Here is a 23135-nt window from a genome sequence, read left to right as displayed (position 1 = left end):
TTGTGGAAAGTGGACATGGTGTGGTATCGAAAAACAGGGATTTAACAAGGTACAAAATAAAATGGGGGACAAACGATTATGGAAGATTGTGAATGTATTTTATCTCTCATTTTTTATGGATAACTTTTCCTTTTAATGATATGTTATACATTTTTTGCGATATCAACTTCATGCCAGTTCTGAATTTAACAAGACTAGCAGTATGCACCCTCTACTTGCAGGATATGGCAATCAGTACAAAGACAGAATCATTTATGGAAAACCTACAGAGTTGACAGAATATTTTAGGCATGATAAAATCAAAAATTACTCTTACAGTTTTTCAGATTTTGTCATGTTGGAACTCGAAACTGCAATATTTAATAGGAATTTCATGTGATTAAAACTGTACATAAAGAGAATGGAAATATATAGGTTTTTTTTCCCCAATTCCTTGACATAAAAAGGCCTATAAATTTTTAGTTTTAGGTTATTTTGGATCACCAAAACGATTCCCATTACTAAATGTCAGAATATCTAATCGAATCAAGTTTTATTTGTAGAGTACTATAAAATTATCCCGAGGCCCAAAGTGCTTTACAGAGAACAACGGGGTAAAATGAGAACACAGACTCAAAAAGACATAAATAAGAGATAACTAGAAAAGTACTTTGCAGATTTGCACAATCCTTTAAATTTGATTATCTTGCCCCATATTATGACTTTGACTTATAGCTAAAACTCTCAAACAATCTGGATCATTGCTGAATTTTAATGAATTGTTCCTTGGCATAAGGTGCAACTTTGTAAAAAGAAAAAAAAAAAAAAAGTTACATAAAATCCATTACTAAGTTTTCAATTAATGGTAACAAACCAACAACTTTCCCTTTTCCTGTGTTTTTGTCTTCAGTAAAATACTTTCTGACTTTTTGAGTCTGATGCTGAAGTCGTCAATACTTACTGCTGCCACCCTCTGGTTTTGTGGGGAACTGCATGTTCTGCGTATTATCCCTATCTCAAAGTGGTATAGAATCTTTTTAAAAAAATGCTGTATCCAGATTATGATCTAGATCATTACCAAAATGGAATGGATTGTTGCCTGACATGAGGGGAACTCTGATAGAAATGTCATTAAAATTGTCCATGGGTTATCCTGTACACAGACACACTCTACTAAAAACAAATGGATAATGGCAGGAGGCACTGGCCTCCTAAGCCAGGGATTGTGGGTTTGAGTCCCATCTAGGATGGCCTTCTTTTTCAGGGTGTGTGACCAAGTAGTTAGGGCTTTGTTTTGGAATCCAGAGGTTCTGAGTTCAAGCTCCACTCCCACAGACTGACATTCGGGGCCCCTGAGCAAGACCTTTAACCCAGTTGCAGCTGGTGGAGTTTTCTCCATGGGGGCTATAAATTCAAAATAGATGTATACCAAAAACCAATCAAACGTATACTAAGTTATCACACCAATATATTTGTATGAATGCCAACAACAAAAAACATTATAAAAACACTTTATAAAAACAAAACATAATTTCACGTACAGGTTTACTTTTTGTACATAAATCATAATTTTTTTAATATATAAAAAAAAATTATTTTCTGAGAATGTGTTTATTTAAAAGCAACTATGCAAATTAACAAACATCTAGAAAAAGTACAATATATTATGCTTTTCTAAAAAGCACTTTAAATCAGTCCTACCTGTCTTTATCCATGCTGAGTCAGATCCTGATGTTTGAAAAAGGAGGCAGGTAAAGCAGGATAAAGTGTAAGCCTCGCTAAATGATTTTAGCCAAGGTTTCTAAATTAAATTATAAAAATATATCTATATTTTTTATATCTTAATCAGTGTCAGGGCGGTGCCCTAGCGCACTCTATTGGCCAGCCAGCACTGCTTTAACCCCACACCGCTCCCCAGCTGAAAAGCATTAAATCCATATAAAAATAGTAGTGGCAAATTTCAAGGCAAATATAAGTTTAAGAAGCCATTTAAAATCAGACAGAGAGATCGCCTCTTAATCTGCAGTTGAAGGTCATTTTACATTTAGAAAGGCACAATCCTCCTTCTAAGTTTATGATTGGTTTTAGGAACATCAGGCAGCAACTGATCAGCTAAGCTAAGAGAAAAGGAGGCTGCAAGAAGATGCAGCTCTGAGACGTAGGAGTAAAACCATTAAGGGACTTAAAAGAACTTTAGAATAAATCCTAAAACATGCAGGGAGCCAGTGAACTGTAACTAAAACGGATGTTTTGTGCTCATATTTGAAAATAAAAGACATGCCACAGCATTTTTCTTTCTGGAGTGGAGCATTATAGAAGGCACTAACCCCCGCATACAGTGGGGTACAGTAACCCAACTGAGAGGCAAAGAAGGCATGGATTACTTAAAAAAAAAATATATATATATTTTTTTTATAAAGAACAGGTTTTATTTTTGCCAGCCACATTTCGCCAACTCCATGCAAGCTTTTCAGAACAATTTTGAGGACTTCTGGCCTTTTTGTTTGGACAGAACATGTGTAACTTGGGTTTTTAGCCAAATGTTTCACCTTTTTAGGTCTAGAAACAGTTTTTTATAGAATAGTAAGCTGACTCTGAAACACTTATTTGTGCCCAAGCTTTAACCTCCTGTCTGATGTAATGAGAGTTGATTCCATATTTCCACATGAAATAATTTCCTTGTAAAAATGACTGTTTTGTGAACTTCCTCGGCTCTTCCTGCGCTCAAAACACGATGCTACCACCCCTTTACTTCTTGGATTGGATGCTCAAGATTGCAAGATTATTGTCTTTTTTTCCACCAGTTGAGTCATCAGGACACAGGACATCCCTTCTTTTAGCTTTTGTACATTGTTATGTGGCTTTTCATGTTGTTTTTGGAGTAATTGTTTCTTCCTTGTTTCTTCCACTCTATAAATGCACAATTTGGACTAAAACATTCCTGAATGCTATGATGGCTAGATATTCTCATTGTGTTATTATTCGAATTGTTTAAACAGGTGAACCTTTTGGATAATTTGAAATTGTACATAATGATCAACCATGAAGGTCCACAATTATCTTCCTGATTTCTTGGCTCATTTCCTTTGGTTTTTCAATGATGTCACACAGGGAAGCTCTGTGTTTGAGGTGTTGCCTTAAAATACACCCACAGCTGTGCCTTCAATTAACTCACATGTTTTAAATCACAGATTTGTGAGATACATTCTGATCTGGGCTTTCCTAGTTTGTTTAAAGGCAGATTAATTTAAATTATTTAAATACTCTATATTTGAAGAAGTAACATTCAGTTCTCTTAAGAATTTAGCTTATTATAATAATTTTAGTAATTCTAACTCCTATTAAAATGAAAGGGTTTATTCTGGTTTCATCAGACAGTGAAAGAAAAGGTTATTTGTAATTTTTTAGTGTATAGAAAAGTCTAGTTTCAGTTGAATGGGTGAAATTATGCATGGTACTCGAGTCTTTTTGTATGCATAGAAATCTGAAAAAAAATCTTGAGCGCATTGTTTTAATTTTTTTTTATTTTTTATTTTTATTTTTTAATTTTTTTTGCGCATTGTCTTTAAACAAATCTTTAATTCAGTTTTTGATTGTCAGACCTGAATCCCAGTAGTGAAACATGGTGATGGCAGCATTATGCTGGGGGAAATCTCCTCCTACAATGAAAAGCATGAAATAGTCTTTTGTTTCTTATAAATGTCTACTCATATAACCAAAAACATGCATCTATTAAATTTGATAAATGACCTCATGTTTGTAAAAATGACAAAATGTGTATTTTTCATCTAATTTATACAGAAATCCCAGTTGCTTCCCCAACATCTACTTATAACAGCTATGAGGAGCCGTCAGGTAAGCAACAAATAATATTTGATTCATTTTAAAATAATCCAAAATGTCTCCTAAGTTAACCTTTTGTTTTCATATTTGTTACCCAGAGTATTTTATTTGTGTAAGATTTATTTAAACATTAACTAAACCAAACTGTCCCTTTGTCTGGATAATAGGTTAGCGTGTTTTAAGCACAGGCATGCTGTTTTCCACACTCCCAAACTCAGCCCCTGTCAGTGAGATCAGACTGCCGCTGATGTAAACTCCAGATATTTTGCTAGCACTCCCTGCGGCCTCATCGCCTGTATTCCCAGCCTGCCCAGCAGCCTCCCCAGAGTTTCAGCCCTAATCTGATTACATGCTTCATTTACACCAGTTTGTATTTCTATCAAGGCTGGCTGTGCCAGAAGAGAAGCCCTGCTGGATCTCGTTGTTCGTCTGTTCCGACAAGAGTCTCCATGTCGGACCAGTGACATTTTGTGATTGGATTAATTCTTTTTTTTTTTCAAAAACTTTCCATTATTTGAAAAGTTTTTTAATTTTTTAAACGGTTAAAGTATTTTTCTTTTTAACATGAGGAGATTATGATCCAGGTTTATTTGAATAGCCCAACTCACCCCTGGTCATCGATCAGCGCCTGACGAATGTGGCGCCGCTGACTTCACCGAGCTTTGTTGCCATTCTTGCTTCCTGCTTTAGCGAACGCTGAGGCTGTGAACAGTTTGGATTCCTGACAGAATCTCCAATCAGACACCACCCTCCAAATTAGGAGCGCCGCGGTCTCCGGGGATCCCGCAGAATGAACGTGGCACACAAAGGGGGCGTTTGTCCTCACAGCAGGAGATTGGAGCTTAATGAGAGCCGGCAATTGCACTAAGGGGCTAATGGGTAACGTCAGCTATCAAAGGGAAGCATGATGAAGGCCCCCAGGGGCTGCCTATAGATAAAGAGCACCCCTCCTTGCTCTCGACATTTCATTTACATTGAAATCGAGCATGCTCGATATGGACTCGTCAATTTCATTTACTTTGGGATTTCCTCACTTATTATTTCTCCAGCACGCCCAGAAAGGAGCCGGGCATTCCAACCTGCTCCTTATACATGAATTCGATCCTCATCTCACGTCTCAAACCACTTTTTTCTCCCCTTCGTTTTTTTTTTTTTTTTTTTTTTTTTGTGAGAGGGAGGAGAGGGCGTTTTTTTCTTGCTCCATCATTACCTAGGCAACCTCATTCACACAGAGTATAAAGGGGAAGAAAGGGAAAGACTGGACAGAGGGCTGGAAGAAATAATGAAGTTTGTCCATATTCAGGCGAGCTGAAAGGTCCCCCCCTCTCTCTCTCTGTACTGCCCCCCTCCTTTCTCTCTTAAGACTGCCCTGCCCAGTTTTCCCACCCCCCCCTGCATGAAAAAAATGCACAAGGCTTATTGCTCCAGCCGAGGCAGAATGGGGGTGCACTTGAGGATGGTCTGCTTCCAATTTGTGTTGCTCAGTGAAAACAGGAGAGAACAAATTATTTTAATTTTTAGCTTGGCCTCAGGTCCGACTATCAGCCTCCTAATTACAGAAGGTACCTGGCAAAATGTCAGCATTGCATAAAAGTCACAGATCAAGCCCTTCAGCAATGGAATCTAGATTCAGATGGGAATTTGCTAAAAGGCTGTACTAGCAGGACAAGGAAGATTCAGCCATTTGGCTGGTGTTAGTGCATGCACTTTGATTCACTATGTGGCTTTAAAGAGAGCTAATTTCTGATGGATCTCCTCCCCTCCCTCACCGGTGACCTTTTATGAAAGAGTGACCTTGGGGCAACCCGCACAATAAATGGCAGGACACTGACGAGGGAGCAGGCTGGAATGGGAAACATGGAGGCGTATAGTAGGAGCGTGCTGACAGACAGAGGAGGATGTGTGTAAGCTTTAATCTGTTTCACGCTGGTTGTCTGAAGGCATCCTTAAGTGTCTGAGAACAAAAGCAGTGGGACACTCAGCACGAAGGTTATAACCAGATTGTTGCACAATCTAGTATTAAAACTCTGTAATTATTTAATTTAGGAGTGTCACTATACCTTGTCCATCAGACGTCAGCTTTACTTTTTCAAGTCAAGTAGCTGTGTTTCAGTATTTAGAGCCCCAGATATGTGGGAGGGGATTTTGATCTAATAGTAATAGTAAAAAATGTAACACTTAGATCTAATAATGAAAATTATATATATATATATATATATATATATATATATATATATATATATATATATATATATATATATATAGAGAGAGAGAGAGAGAGAGAGAGAGAGAGATAGATATCTCTCTCTATATATATATACATATATATATATATATATATATATATATATATATATATATATATATATATAGATATATATATATATATATATATATATATATATATCTATATATATAGATAGATAGATAGATATATATATAGATATATATATAGATATATATATATAGATATATATATAGCGGCTTCATTAACTGTTACCAACATAAAAAAACATGAAAAAATTAGGGATATTAAATAGTCAGAACTTACCTGTGATATTTCCCCAACATTTTAATTACTGATTTGGTTTTTTTATTATTTGCAGAATACAAGCTAACATGATTCAACTTCTCATCTTATGATATGGAGTTAGGATTTAACTCCATATCAACCCTAACCCTAACTTCACGCCTCAGATTTAGCAGGAATTTGGGGAATTAAGGACTTCTTTCCTAGGTAGTTTATGTGTCCAACCAACGTATTGGTTACAACTACCAATAGATATATAATTAGGTAGTGTTTTTAATCTAAGTGGAAAAGGGGAAAACAAATAAATATTGGTCTCTTTGTCCAAAACATTGGTTAAATAGTCTTATAACATTAAAAGCAAGGACTTTGGTGGCAGGTAAACCCCTTCATCCAACTCAACTGTCCTGCTATTACTTCTTAGAATTTAACTAATGTTAGTACTAATGTTACCACCAGGTTAAAGCCAATATTCGCATGTGGTGCATGTACTCATCACTGTCATTGATCTCTAGGTCCATAACTATTGCACACTGCAGTTGACTACATCCAAACATTCAGAGTAGTAAAACATCAGTTGGTTTTTATTGGTTGTTTAGTTAACCAATCAAGTTGGTTGATCAGAAACCAAACAGCTTGGTCAGTCTCAGACCAATATATTGACTAATCTAACCAAAATTGGTTTAACCAACTAGATTGATTGTTTTTCCCCACCAATCCATTTTTAGAGCGTGGAATTTACTGTTCCGCTGTACTTTACTTTTCTGGAAGGTAATTATTTTTTTGGTTTGTTTTGTGTATTGACACACCTCTAAACAGGACCAAATATAAAGATTTAACAGAGATATGTATCCAGCTGTATCTCACCGGGTCGCAATTTAAGATGTTATAAGGAGATTTTAGTAAATACAGTGACATTGACAAGCATTGCTAACCTATACCTTCCCTCCTCTTCCTTCCCTTTCGCCAGATTGCGAGTCCTATTGTAAAGCCTCCAAGGGAAAAATGAAGATCACCATGAAGAAGTACTGTAAAAAAGACTTCGGTGAGTGAGTCTAGTGCACAGGAATGTGTGCTCACATATGGTAGGCAGCAGTCATGAGGTCAAATGCCTCAATCATTCAAAGCTCAATGATGTTCAATTCATGCCCTGTACCTTCATCTTCATGTCTCCATTGATGACTTACTGAAAACATAACTGGGCGATGTCGGGTTTTACTGATTAGTTCAACATATTTTCGGTCTCTGATGTGGTATTTGGTGTAGTCTGCCCTTCAACATAGTGTGTTTTTAGAAATACTATCACAAGTGGATCATTTTTAAGCATGGACAGTAAACACAGAGCTTTTCAAGATTTACAAATGTTTGCCAAAGTTCTGACCCTGGTAATTTTCTCATTTTCTGTGCTGATTATTCCGATCTGATCACAACTCAGAGATGTTTCCATTGACATATTTCCAAGCCTTATCTCTTGTGATAACATTTTGGGGACTTCTGAAGATTGAAACAGAAACAAGCTGAAATTCTTTAAGAAAAACATCAAATCAAGGAGGTCTGGCCACTTGTTGCAGCTCAGCTCTGCACAGTGGGGATATATAAACAACAGCCCTGTCCAGCCCTGTTTTTAACTAGTTTAGTTTTCTACTACTGTCTTTCTCTACCTTGCAGAGTTTATAAGCCTTTTTACTGTTCTAACTACAAATATCATGGATGAAGAAAGCTTATGCAGAGGGATCATAGACAACAGTGTTCTTACTGCATAGTTTTTGGTTTCCTTTAAAGCCAAAATTCATGTAAAAACTTCTAAATGCACACTTTTTTTTGCATTCAGTGTAGTCATGAATGCAATACAATTTAGGTTTTTGATCAAGTGTTTTACAGTTATGGTTGGTATGGTGGTACACTGTTTAAGAATCTCCTCGCTGCAAAAATGTCCTGGGTTTGAGTGCTGGGGTCGGCAGGGGGCTTTTAGTGGAGTTCATGTGTTTTCCTACGCTTCCCCTACTACCAAAGAGATGGGCTGTGTCCGAATGTCCGCCCTAATCACTATAAAGGGCACTATATAGTGGTAACGGCATTTTAGATGAGTGTCCGAAACATTTGGTGGATAAATAAGTAGTGGACTTGAAAATTCCCATAATGCACTTTTTGAGGAGAGCTCTCCTCACAAAGCATCATGGGATTAGTTGTCACAGTGGCTCGCTGTCACCTACAGCTGTTGCTACCCGACAGCAGCGTCAAATATCAAAGATGGTGCAGGCACCGTGCAGGTAGGCGGAGTCACAAGACCAACGGGGAGTAAAAAAAGTAGTGCACACATCTGCAGCAGCTTAGGCTAACATTTGATCCAACAAATGGCATATAAAACATCTTATCTTAATGGATTTTTTAAGAAAAACATTCATGTCAAAAATATATTCAGGAATTGAGCTGTTATAAAATAAGTTTATCTCCGCTTTATTGCTAATTGTCTCAAGTTTATAGCTTAAATTATACAGGCTTAAATATTTACAGATTCCCCCATTTGTTTGGTTTAATGTCCCTTAGCATGTTGCATAAAAATTACTAATTTAGGTAAATCAGGTAATTTTATTTTTGTCCCGTCTAAACATCAGAATATATAAAAAAAATATCCATCTAAAAGAAGAAATCAAAGTAAAATTAGGTGTATATATAAGGATGATATATTCAACAATAGGATCTATAAAAAATCTACATCCAGAAAATATATTCAAGTATGAATTGTGTCAGATATGCATGTGGAATATCCATATTGCGGATCAGTTTTACATGTGTATGTAGGGAGATCCAGTATTGGGATCTATCACAGATGTAAATTCAGGCACTATCCTTCTATAGTAGGATCTGTTCCAGATTCAATCCTTCCATATATCCTTGGAATGTGACCGATACATAAACCTGTGTATTGTTGGGTCCACTTTGCAAAATTCACTAAACCCACACTATTACAGTCCGCCTGCGATGCCTGAGTTTAAAGCAGTGGTTTCTTTTCAGACTCGGCCCTTCTGATTTAGAAGACAGCCCCTCCCTAACTTTTTTAACAGTTGAAAAAGGGAAAATCAACTACAGGAAATTTAATTTGAAAATGAAATAAACTACAACCTGCCGCAAATCACAAAACTACAACTTAAAGTGGATTCACACTGAGCTCGTTCTGGGTGTCAAAGCGTCTGATTTACATGCAAAGTCCATGGGGTGCAGCGTTAAGCATCGGTAAGAGGTCCTGCAGCGCGCCTGAACATCATCAGTGGCGCATCTGAGCATCAGGCCAACCGAGTGTCGGAGCAACAGAGACGATAAACTACCAGTTTGCAGAGCATTGAAGCATGAAAACATTTTGACCAGGGTTTGGCCCAGCGTAATTTTGGCATTTAAGGGTTTTGATGTCCAGATTGCGTTTGGTATGAATGCACTATTATGATTTAAACTAGTTATTTTCTTTTTTTTTACTGTGCAGAAGAATTCAACATTGTTGTCAATACATTATAAGATAAAGCAGGTACCTTACAAAATGGGTAATTTATTTAATTAATTCATAATTAATTATCAAATTAGTTTCCGAGGCCACCACTGTAGCTACACTAAGGCCCCCTGGTTGTTCACCCTCCACTTTGGAAACCATTGCTTTAAAGGTTTTCGGGGGGGTTTTTCTCACATATTTTTTCCCTCATTTTATTTGACTTGGTTTCTTTTTTTCAGCCAACTTGTGAAATCCCCAAAAGTCCACAAAAGGGGACCAAAAGACCTTTTAAAATCATTATTATGGAAGCCTCAAAAAGTTTAAATGCTGATAACATGACATATATGTGAAAGAATGAAATATAAAAAGTAACATGTATGCCTCCTGATATTTTCCTTCAAGGAGGAGAAATCTCTAATAACCATCAAGTTAAAGCAACTTTCCACTCACCTATCTTATGTTTTCCCTTATCCTATCGTCTACCTCAGCCAGCATGCGAGATTGCAGATAACAACCTGGACAAGTTATTAGTCTGTTACTGAGATATCACACACTTATACCAATTACACAGACAGTCGCAATTAGGAACGACCTTAATTGACCTTAGAATGACCTTAACACCCATGCATGAGAAGAACATTTATCTGCATCCTGCAGGACTTTCTTGCTGTGAGATAGCACCACTAAAAGCTTAAAACTTTTTCAAGCAAGTTTATTTAAATATACATAAACATACAGTATTTATTTGATCCTTATGGGTTACAGTCAAGTGACCATTTAAATATACATTTCAGGACTGGAAAGAGATTCAAATTTATTGCTTTGTCTCACTAGTCGTAAAAGAGGCAGAGCACCAATGTCTGAATTGTGCTCATCTTGTTGCAGACCTTGTAAAAGTCTAAAAGAAAAATGTGACACCATGTGAGTATGCTTGGATAATAGAGAACTCACTCTACTTGTGGTATTTCAGAAGACGGCGAGGCGTTTTACAGCAAATCGGAAACAGACTAAAGAGGTCATAACACAGCAGGGATGTAACGCCTTCAGTGATTGGAGGAAACACAGGAATTAAACGCAGTGCTTCAAAGAATGCGCATTCTGCTTGATATCATTTTACAATGCAAAGGAAGTCTCTTCCCCTAAATTTATTGAAATGTTCACCCCTGTCAGGTCTGAATCCTTGATGCATTTTGTTGGGATTTTATGTTTTACATCAAAATACAGCCATGTGTACATTAAAGCAAAAGATAAAAAAACAAAAAAAACAAGCATTTGTATCCAGTCCTAATAAAAAAAATAAATAATTAAATTCAAAAGGCACCACATAAAATGAAAATCTAATCTAAGTATATCTACCACTGTTGTGTAAAGTTAAGTTTCTCCATAACTCCAATAAGTTTAAAACAACCCTAATACTAGTTCAGAAAACATTCGAAAATTATGCTCTGGACAGATAAGCGTTTTCAGCTGAGCGACTTTACGTGGTTGGACTCGGATCAACACAGGATTGCATCATCGCACTGCAGCCATTTATTTCTCAGCCTTTAATAGAACAATTGGCCAGTGCTACTTTGTTTTCTTTGTCTCTATCATGACTAAATGATTTCACATATTTCAGTAATCATTCAGTCTGTATAATTATTATAGCTGTTGATTAATTATATGAAAAGAATTGTTATGACATCAGAGTCCAAAAAATGTGATCCACATTGTGCACCTTTAGTCTTTTACTTGCAAACTCAACCAGATCTGTTTTGTTTCTTGAACGATCCAGTTCAGATTAAAGTGGATGCGTTAAAAGAAGAACAGTGGCATATTTTAGAGAAGCAGTGAAAGCTGCCTGTATTTAGGACACTTCAGAAATGCATTGTAAAATGAAGGTAATGTAAACACTCTAAAGCTAAAGTAAAGTTGCTTCTATCAGCTACAAAAGAATGACGCATTGGAATTGAAAGGTAATACCACCGATAAACATTTAGGCCTACATGCAAAAAGGCTAACTGTGAAACACGGTGGTGGAAGGTCAATGCTGTGGGGAAGCGTTTTTGAGTTGATGCAAAGCAAAATCCTGGAGGAAAAATGTTTTGACGTTTAAATCAAAAAGTTTAAATTCCACAAAACACTTTTTCCGTTTGTTTTTAATGGTTTACGGTACTTCTATTAAAATACTGTAAAAAGTTCCAGAGGCACTAGAGTTGTTTTCCTGTCACTCCTACACTTTTTTCTTGTCTAACAGAGAAACATTTGACCATTTGGAAAGTTATTACATGAAGCCAAAGGACTGCCACCCACTACTAATGTTAATGTTATGCTTTTGTGAAACAGCTGCTATGCTAAGAGGCTACAGAAGGATCTCACACTGCAGGTTCATTGCATAAGCAGGTAGCAGACTAACAAACCGGCCCTCTTTAGCTTGTCCGACTCCCACTGCTACTTGATAAAGAGCAAAATGCCTAAAAGGTTTAATATTCTGTGCACTAAGTGACTTTGAGCACAACCATACTGTCAGAGATGTGGTTAGATGGTTCCAATCGGGGTTGATGAGCTCCAGTCTTCAGGAGGATGTTTTAGATCTGCTCCAACACAGCTTATGTTAAAATGGGTTCAAGTGGGTTGTTCTAGGCAAACACCTGAACCTGCAGAATAAAAACTCCTGAGGATGGTTTAGATCAGTGCATAATCTTTAGAATGGAACAGGCAAAGTTCAAATCTAAGTCTAAAACAGAATCGGTGAGGATACTTTATGTAAAATGGATCATTGGGGAAGTTTTGTCCAATTTGGCTGATTTTGGAGCTTTAGACAAAGAATGGCTAATGATGTGAATTTTTACATTTTGGAGAGACATACCAAAAAATAATAATGTGCAGATGGACCTGCAGTGAAAAGTGGTTCTAAAAAGTACAGCAATAAATGTGATCAATTTCCATCAAAGTGATGGAAATAGAAAAAGTAAAAAAATGCTTTGTTCTGCAGTATAAGCGGTAGCTTTTGGAAGAGTCATACAGTAAAATAATTTGCCAGTTTCAGCCTGACTGGATCTCTTTCTGAAGTCGCATTCAAAATCATTATCAGCAAAAGTGCATTAGCTCAACAGAGAAGCAGATTTGCTTTCCTTTTATATCGTCCAGATGAAAACCGGCCAAATGTATTTTAGTCTCCTCACAGCTGAGTCCGCACTAATTCAGTCCATTTGCAGCATTTGGAGATGAAGCCATATATAGTCATTCTTCATATTTCCATTGACTTAAATCTTAATTGTCAGGAATGAGAGTAGCAGTGCACCTATAAATCTGTCAGGCCGGTTGAAGCAAAGCAAAGCGTGCGTGTGTTGCTGGATTCCTCTGAAGCGGATGATTTTATCCCGAGTGTCGAGGCTCAGCATGCGTTCCTTTTACCGTGGTCTAATTCATTTCTCAGGCTTGTCGCCCTGCTTTTGTGGGGCTTCTCTATTCTTCTTCAACCCCCTGCATGTGAGTGCTTATGCAGGCCCCCGGGGGTCACGGGAAGGGGCCCTCTGTTTAAACACAGTTGTGCGCTTTGCCAGCACCGAGCATTCCTCGGGGCACAAACAGGTGGTAAATTAAGCAGACGGTGACGGATTGCCACCCCAGAGAAAAAGAAATATGTTTTGTTTATTCAATTTTTGTTTTTCATCACCGCCGTAGCTACGGAGACGGGAGACACAAAGGGATTATATTCCCCACCCACTACTCTTCAGACACCCTCCTCTGCACACACGTACCCTCCCTCGTCCCGCCAGAAGGACAATGAATCAAAAGGGCCGCGTGTTTACCGACGCTCCGGGACAGTGCTCAAAGGCAGGGCCCCCAGATCCCCTCAGCCACCTCTCTGCACTCACCCAAAGGGTAGCAGGTCCCTGATCGTTCACTTAGCCGATAACCAAAAGAGAGAGCGGCTTCTGTGGGCTAATTAGGCGAGCTCTAATTTCATTAGCTCCCCGCGTTTATTGGTGGCATGCAGTGTCAAACCGCAGCTCACCCAGAGAAGGTCGGCTCGGGTGGAAGTCTGGCTGTAAGGGAGACTTTGTCGGCCGCCATTGTTGGAACCTGAGATCATCCAACACTTCCTCTGATAGAAACACAGCACTCCTTTTTCTAACTGGTGTCTCACCAAATGGCACATGGTGTGTGTGTGGATTTGTGTGCGTTTCAATACACCCCAAGGTCTGAAAACATACTTGAGAGTGAAAGCAGGAAAGGCGAGACACTGACAGGGAGCATGGGCCCCTGTGACACCAGCGGGTCTCCTCTGCTGAGTCCGTCAGCGATCCCTGTCCCTGCTGGATTCTCACGCTGTGAAGTTGGACTGAGTTCTGGGAGCAGAACCCCGGACAGCTCATGAGGTCGGAAACACATCCTGATTCTCCCTGAGCTTTTTCTGTTGCTGCGAAGACGAATAGTTACCCCCCCGTCCTGCTTCTACTGCCCACCCCCACACCCTTTATGTGTCGGGATGAAGGAGAGGCCTGCAGTGAATGGCAGGGCTGTGAGAGCTCGCTCCACTCAGCCCCACAGACCTTCTTTCTCCGTGTGTGATTTGCTCACAACATGCACTGACGAGAACACACTCGAACACCTCGATTCATTTCTGCTATTGGCAGAAGTCCACTGATAAAGGAAAAAAACAACAACCCCATTTTAAAAGAAAATCATATTTTTATTCTGCCTTACAAAAGCATTCATCACACTTAAAAATGTTTCCGGTTTGGTAATATTACAGGGATGAATTTTAAACACGCAGTTTTATTTCATCAATCTCAAAAGTATAAGCACTCTTACACTTAGAGACTTAGACAAACTTTATTGTCGTTTTATATACACTGGGTGCATACAAAATGAAATTTCTTTACATACAGCTTTCCAACAATGAATGAGCAGCACCTCTGAGCTAAGTAGCATTTTGCAAGATTTAGAGTTTTTTTTTCCTTTCCCTATTTCATCTTTCATTTGATCTATTCCCATTAACTCTTAAAAGTTAAAGGAATCCACCGTTTTTGGCATTTGCTTAATCACATTTAGTTACATTAACACAATTGTTTCATGTTAGCAGGGTAGAACATAAAAACAATTTTTTAAAAGTAAATAAATATGATTAAGTAAATGCCAAAAGCGGCTGCATTATTTTTTTCAGCGTTGTTTTACTGTTTGGGTGATTGAGTGTTTGATTTCCCAGCAGAATCAGGTGAGACAAAACCAATCTGACCAAAGCACCTTCTTCCAAGTGTTTGATAGGTCTCTTATAATACTGATGTAATCCCTTTTTGCAAGGCAAGGCAGGCAAGCAAATTTATTTGTATAGCACAATTCAGTACAAAGACCATGCAAAGTGCTTTACATGATTGAAATATAGGAAAATAAAACAGAATCAAAGCAAGGGAAAAAAAAATAAAAATAAAAATTGCAGAAACAAAAAAGAATATTAAAAACAGTTGGACTAAAGAAAAAAAAAAAAAAAGTTTAACTAATGATGTTTCAGTTGAACTATTTAACTAGAACAGTCAAAGGCAATCCTAAACTGGAAAAAAAAAAAATCCTAAACTTGCGACTGTCTTTCAGCAGTAACATTCTTCCTGCCACTCTTTCAAAAAAGCCAAATTTCAGTGTGAAAATCGACTAATTGTTCGGTCAGATTATCCTCCCAGCTGAGCTATTGACCTGTGCTTCTCCTCCAGAGTAACTATGGGTATATGGCATGATTCCCTGATTATTGTTACGAGTGCTATGGAATATGTCCAAAGCTTGTAATTTACCTAGATTTAAAGCCTACTAAGAAATTTACAGTAAAATGAACCAAAACAGTTGCTTACAAACAATTAGTCTGCTCCATTATCAACGTCTTATTCCAGTTCTTCTCTCTACAAACCTAGAGATACAGAGTAGAACTGCTTTGTTGCAGCGTTTAACACGTCTTTACGTCCTGGTTCCTGAGCCAATCTTGCGAGGTTCTCGGGGTTGCCAAAACCGAGTGCCGCCTGCAAACCAGACAAAAGTCTCAGGAGTATCTAAGAACCCCCAACATCCTTCAAAAGGATGGCTTTAATTTAGGGGTATCTGTATAAAAGGGGTCTGATGACAAATGCAAGTCACTTTTTTTTTTTTTTAAACAATGTTTTATGTAAAAGATTTTATTTTTCTTTCACCTTACCATTAAACTCTACTCGGTGTTGTTCTGATACCTTTAATTCCCAAATAAGATGCACTAAAGATCAAGGGATAGGAAAGCTTTGTTAATGTACAGCTAAAAGGCTGATTGGCCAAAACCAGAAATAATTTGGACATGTTTTTTAGATTTGGTGTTGAAATAAAATCACTAAATTCAGTATTTCTCAAATGAAATCTCTTTTAGGTTTAAAAAAAATCCCACAACCCCCTTACAGCATGCATAATTGGACATTCCTGGTTAAACTCACAGAACAAAGTACTTCACTCCAAGCAAACATTAGCCTCAATGCTGTTGAGCTGTTTATCCCTCTTGCTGCAGTCAGTGTGACATCATATTAGCTAAATCTACTGTGAGCTTTGCTATTTCCCGGGTATGAAAATGTCAACCACAAGCGTTGCCCCGATAGGTACCAGGTTTGACGTGATTTATCCTACATATGCAACTTCACACCTTGCAGATCAAATAGAAAGAAAAAAAATTTCTCAGAAGTTTTATAAGTTGCAGATGTAATTTTTTTTCTTGCACTGAATACATTAAGAAGAACTCAAAGATCCAGCTCCTCAGCTTCTACCCCAGCGACATGGGTCTCCTCCGCTGGAAACTTGTGATGTTAGCGCAGGCAGCGAGGGAGTTCTGTGGAAACTGTTGCATGCTGATGAGTGTTCACATGCTGGAGAAGGTTGGAGGTCAGGGTTTAAGGGAGGAGTGTGGCATGTCTCTGAATCATTTTTATACAATGTTCTCTGAAAATGCTTTAAAAAGAAAGTACAGTCAGCCACATGTATTGGCACTCCTCTGAAAGTTATATAAAAAGCCTTAAAATATATGAATCTTTTACTGGAGCAGCATATTTTAACCCTTGATATTTAAAACATTCTATGATATGTATGAAATTATTATCTTTATCAAAAACACTGCTTTAAGTATTTGTATTCTTTCCCTTTTTGCCCACAGGACAGCATTAGCATTCTTTTATAACATAATATAAGGTTGGAAAAAATATCATCATCTTCCATCCAGCCTCCTGGGTCCTCTTAAACTTACCAGCGGTTTTTTTTCCAACTCTTTCGCACTGCAGACTGAGACAGTGGGGGAAGAAGGCCCTTTTTGCATCTGGGGAACCACATCTGTAATGATTAGGCCATAGGTTTGGGGTCCTCTTCCTGTTAAAAGGCCCAAAGATGACCCATTTTCACTGTAAGGATCTGGGCTACCTGATGGCTTTAAGACATCCTGCAATTTCAAATAGTTCACGATGATATGACTTTAAATTGAAACCTGAATTTAATCAATCTTTTTTTTTTAAATAAATGTAATTATTAACTTTTCTTTCTCCTGTTTATCTACTGCATTATACTATTTTCTGTGTGTGTTTAATAAATAATAAATAAATAAATGAAAATACAAAAATGATCTCTTAAGAAGAGAAAAGGTCCCACAGCATGACGGATCCTCCAATATACTTAAGATTCAAACTTTGCTTCATCCTATCTGGAGTATTTGTTTTTGAAAAAGCTACATTTTCAGTCATATACGTATAACTAAAGCAGAGGGTTCCAGTTAAAGTCTCATTAGAGTTCAATAAACTTTATGTTTACCTCTGTGATGTTTGTTGACTTTTGTTTTTTTCTGAGATTCCTTCTAAATACCCAGCTGTCATATAGATAATAGGGTTGTCACGATACTAAACTTTTCAACTCGATACCGATACTGAGTAAAATATTCGATACTCAATACCCTTTTCGATACCACAAGAATAAAAACAAAGACTCTAAAATTCAACAGAAATATTTTCATTACTAAAAAAAATACAAGAAATAAATAAAAAAACAATAAGAATAATATTTTGAGGTTGTATGCTGTGCACAATATTAAGCAAGCTTGATAAAAAAACTTACAAAATTAAAATTAAGTGTTCCTTCCTTGGCTATGTTTTGCAGAGATAACAATGACACTAGCCAAACCAGTTAAACAAAGATAATTCTCAGCAGCTGCATTTCTTACAAAAAAAGTCTGAAACTGAAAAATGCACAGAATTATTCAATCACACAGTGTTCTGAAAGTGCATTTTCCACTATTCTGCACTTTAGATGGCTGTATCGATACTTTTGAAAATGAGTATTTTATCCGAATACAATGTTTCAGTTTTGATACTTTTTTGAGTATCAATACTTTTGACAACCCTAATAGATAGCACCTAATACTTGTTATGAATTCTTCCTCCTCTGCACACCTGACTTTGTGGCTGCAACAACACTGGAGAAACTGATCTGTATTAAGTAAAACATTTTTAAATAGCATATTTGCTCCTAATATCAGCAGGTAAATAAGATCTGCCAATTAAATTAGTAATTTTGCCCTTAAAATGTGATAATTTTATGTTTTTAATTTTATTCCTTGGGTAAGATTTTCTTACCTACTTAAATCAAACAAATTTTGAGAAAAAAATTATTAACTTATATTTTAATTTCTGCAGGGAAAATATTTTATTTAACGGATGTGAAAATGTGACATATTAAAATCTATTTAAATGTTCCTTTTTGGAACATTTAAAAAAAATAAAAGTTAAGTAGAACAATGGAGGGATTTTCACTGATTAGTACGCAGGTTTAATATTTCAGTGACTCATGTATCTAATCCAGTAAAGGTTTTTCTTTTTCTATTGGTTAGCATTTACTGATCTTTCATAAAAGTAATTTAGCTTCTGATTTTCTTCTCCACCAGCTGTTCAAGTTCACGTTCTTAAAGGAGACAAGGCAGGCGAGTGGTGGAAGTTCACCGTCAACATCATCTCTGTCTACAAACAAGGGGGACACCGCATTCGCCGTGGCGACCAACTGCTATGGGTGCGCGCCAAGGACGTGGCCTGCAAGTGTCCCAAGATCAAACCCGGCCGGAAGTACCTGCTCCTGGGCAGTGACGACGACTCCCCAGGACAGAGCGGTGTAGTTGCCGACAAAGGAAGCCTGCTCATCCCATGGAAAGACCTGTGGGGCCGGCGGCTGAGGAAGTTCCAACAGCGCGGGAAGAGGGGAAAGTGCTAAGAATGGGTCGTGTGTGAGAAGAGGAGGGAAATCGGTGCATGGGGCAGCAGATTGCTGATGCCTCTGCTGGGATTACATGTAGGAGAGAGGAGGGGGTCGATAATAGATGGACTTAAATAGCTATAAATAAAAAGGGACAAAAGTGAAGAGTAGGAGAAAAAAGGAGATGACCGAGTGCTACTGCTCTGGGCTGGAGTTAAAGAGAATAATGTTTTTAGGAACTTTTGTGAAGGAGCTCGTTCTACAGTTGTTTCTGTTTGTTGTCTCTGAGGTGTGTTATGTTGTGTATTTGCAGAGTTTGCACCTAATTCTAAAGACACGACTCATGCAAAACCTTTTAGCCCATGATGTTGCTGTATAATAAAGCACCCCGGCTCAGCTGCAAAGCTTCTTTTCCTGGTTCTGCAAGAAACTGTTCGCAGCTACAACACAGCATCCCAGGACTTTACCCAAACCCATCCAAAAACGATTGTTCCTTCAAATCCGCCAAACTTTGTTGACTTTTACTAACAACTCAGACCTCTTCTAAGCTGCCATTTCAGAGTGCCATATTTCCCAGGAACTTCCTGATCACCTGTTACCTCATAAGCTTCTGGGAACTAAACACTTTCCTTTCCCTTTTCCCTTCAAGTCTCTGCTCATCTCTTTCCTATAATTCAGGTGCATCTCAATATATGGATGTTTCATCAAACATTTTTTCCATTTATTTGAGAATGAAATATTGAGGTGTTCATTTTATTATCATAATTTACAACCAAATAAACTCAAAATTCAGTTCCTCAGAAAAGCAGAAGATCACATAAGCCCAATAATATAACATTTTTGGTTCACAAATGTTGACCTACTAAGTAATCTGTCCCTGTAATATAATGTTTGATATATTAACCCAACGCTTACAGGGGCTGATTTTAAAATCTTTATCAATATAGCATAAAATAGAGCGAATAAGTTTATACTTCTGCAAAGGTATTAAGTATGGCCCACTAATCCTCTAGACTCTAGGACCTCATTTTCTGATAAAATTAAAGCTTCCATCTGAACAGAGATGAAAAACTTTCAGTTACTGAGCAACAGTCCATTTGAACCAACAGCCTTTAGTTTTTATATTGATTACAGGAATGGCCTTAGGCAGAAACATATAAGACTGAAAAGATTAATCAGATTGATAAATTATTAAATTAGTTGTGAAATTCGGTATTTGAATCGAATGGCATGTTTTAGAGTTGGTGTACTAATAAAACAACCACTCTAAAACATCAATTTGTTAAAAGAATTATCGTCTTACGGGGGTGATTAAGACATAATTAGAAAACATAGAGATATTTCCTTTTAATATAAATAAATCCTAAATGTGTCCACACATGTATACTGTATTTACTTCGATTTTTTTTTTTTTTTTTTTTTTGCCATTTACAATTCATTTAAAATATGCACTAAAGGTTTTTTGTATTTTTAAAAATGTTAATTTACACAAAGTATATATTTTTTAGTTAATGGATTATTAAAAATTGAATTATCGAAATAATCGGTAGGTGGAAACCTAGAAAGCTGTGGCAGCTTTATTAGGATACATCTGTGTGTGATTGGTTGCTAAAGTTTTGATGTCAGACACAGTGCACAACTTTTGAATCCCCCCCCCATCGGCCCTCGAAGTTTGGTGAAAGCTGCTGTTATTTCTGTAGCTTGCGCTTCATTTTATACCACATTTTTTCCTTCCACTTAACTTTCCAGCAAAGTTCTTGGAGACAGACATTTCTTAAACACCACCCTCTTCAGCTCTAATCCTTTGAGACTGTCTCTGCTAACCTGCTGCCCAAGTAGGAGTTCCTATGATTCCTTCTTATAATTATTAAAGCCACAAAAGACGGTTCATCTTGTGTAATGTTCTAATCTTCTGGGAAACTGAAATCACTTAATTCATTGTGTTCCAAATTGGAATCTACAAGCCAGTTTCACATTTTGAAATTAAAGTAAAGTACCTTTTTCATAACATTCAGATTTATTGCGATGCACCTGCATGATAAGTTATGGTTGTGACCTCTGCAATATAAAGTAACAATGTGTGAATAAGTCTTTGTTTTATTTTTATTCGGTTGGGTAGAAGATGCTGATTTATTACATAGATGTAGAGTAGATGTGTCAACAATGCACTTATGTTATTTACTAGTCCGATATATACGAACATATTAGATATGTTCAGGTTTTAAAGGGTGGCATCCGAAAGGAGGAAACTCCCAAATTCCTGTTAAAGACACGCATTAGTTGTATAGCTATAGTTCAAAACCTGCCTGCCTCACAGACGAACTGATGTTTCATGCCAGCTACAGAAGAATCTAATGAGGACTAAACTTTTACATCTATAAGTCCTGTGAGCGAGCCCTCTCACCACCTGCATGCCACATGCTCACCACTTACTGTAGCTGATGGAATGATGATGATTGTGAAATTATGCACACTTGTTTTAAAATATTCAGTGTTGAAAAGAAAGAAGAAAAAAAAACCCTGTGGAGTGATAAGATGTCACAGATGTTTATTGTGCGAGTGCGTTGGGCACGATGTGTCAAATTTTCCTCACCTCAAAGTGTCTTTTTGAGGAAGAGATTCTCTTATCTGTACTTGGTACTCGACATAAAGGCATGACTGATTGTCTGTATGTGAAATAGCTGTATAGTATTACCTTTCTTTCTTATTGTTAAACCATTAACCAGTTATACTGCGTCTACGTGTAAACCTAACCCTCGTTTTTCATTGTTAGAAGCTAAATGTGTGGAAATAAATGAATGTTCACCAGCATACATGTACCCTGGAGATCAAGCATGAATGCATAACCCCAGGGGTTCACCTCAGTACTCTGTGCATCAAGCTGTTTGTGTTCGATTAAAATCTGCTTACAAAGACTCTGTGAGCGGGACTGGACTGAAACATTTCCACTTGTTTTTCAAGCTTTGTCACAGAGAGGTACTTTCCCACCAGACGTATGTTCTCCATAAACAAACCCCTACAATTTTCTCCTCTTGTTTATATTCTGGCTTGTAAATGTTGTTAGGAGTGTCCAATGCAAATGGTTGTGTAATGTCTTGTTATACTAATATATTACATTTATCATAAATGAATATATTTAATGACACATGAAATAATGTGGCTTTTTGTCTGTTTGTTTATGACTTTCAATATTTTTTCCCTTCTCTTCCAGATTTTAGCTTTTTATAGTAAAAACATGTTTATATGTTTTTGGATCTTGAGGAGAAAAAAGGCTAATCACCACTAAATTCTATAGCCTAAGTGCTTATTTAAGCACAGAAAATAATTGTGTCTATTTAAAACTAAGAGCATGTACACATTTCAATCCAGCTTTTACAAATATCTGTTAAAATCATTTTGCTTTTATAAGTCTCTGCTTTCTAAAGGCAAAAACACATATATATTACAAGAAACACTCTGCTGTAGTTTTTCACAAAATGAAGGCCTTAAAAAGGCATCTACCTCTTCATTTTTCTGGAGGGAACGATCATACAACAGATAACCAGCAGTAAATGTACACATTTAAATGCAATTTAACTTTATTGAATGTTCTCTTTCATCTCCTGTAGAGACAAAGGGCCGGATTTATCAAGATCCAATTTTGCGTGCAGTAATTTGCGCTCGCAAACTGGAATTTTGCGCGAGGGGCTGAACCATGGTTTGCGGGTGATTTAACAAGAGAGATTGCGTAACTGGTGGCAGGTGCAAAACTGTTGGATACGCCCTATTTAAATGATGGTTTTGCGCGTTTTGTGGTTTGCGGCAAAGTAGTTTGTACAAACTAGTGCATTAAGAAATTTAAATCTTACAGTGACCCCCAACAACAACAACAAAAAAAAAAAAAAAATATTTTTTTTTTTTTTTTTTTTAGAGAGAGAGAGAGAGAGAGAGAGAGAGAGAAAAAAACTTTGGCAACCTTTATTCCCTAAGGTGGTATGGGGCTGAATATGTGTGCTGCGCGTACGCATACCCGCAGCATTTGGCACGTTGCTCCACAGGCTCAGGGGGACAACCCCGACCCCGTCGGACAGCACTTCGCACAGCACTTCTGAAAAA

The 23135-nt window shown here is 37.3% G+C and overlaps 1 protein-coding gene across 1 annotated transcript in view; it reads left to right on the top strand.

Annotated features, from left to right (window-relative positions):
• Positions 1 to 22192, top strand: part of ntn1b (netrin 1b) — an 80111-nt gene extending 57919 nt beyond the window's left edge. Inside the window, exons 5-7 of the mRNA XM_038268210.1 lie at positions 3781 to 3834; positions 7320 to 7394; positions 18739 to 22192. Coding sequence (XP_038124138.1) covers positions 3781 to 3834; positions 7320 to 7394; positions 18739 to 19058 — 449 coding nt within the window. The 3' untranslated portion in view covers positions 19059 to 22192. The remainder of the gene's footprint in view (positions 1 to 3780; positions 3835 to 7319; positions 7395 to 18738) is intronic.
• The last annotated feature ends 943 nt before the right edge of the window (positions 22193 to 23135 follow it).

The sequence above is a fragment of the Cyprinodon tularosa genome, unplaced genomic scaffold (genome assembly GCF_016077235.1).
Source record: "Cyprinodon tularosa strain WSP-4 unplaced genomic scaffold, ASM1607723v1 ctg699, whole genome shotgun sequence".
NCBI classification, from domain to species: Eukaryota; Metazoa; Chordata; class Actinopteri; order Cyprinodontiformes; family Cyprinodontidae; genus Cyprinodon; species Cyprinodon tularosa.
The sequence above is the reverse complement of the archived record's forward strand: the minus strand, read 5'-3'. Positions and strand labels throughout refer to the sequence as shown.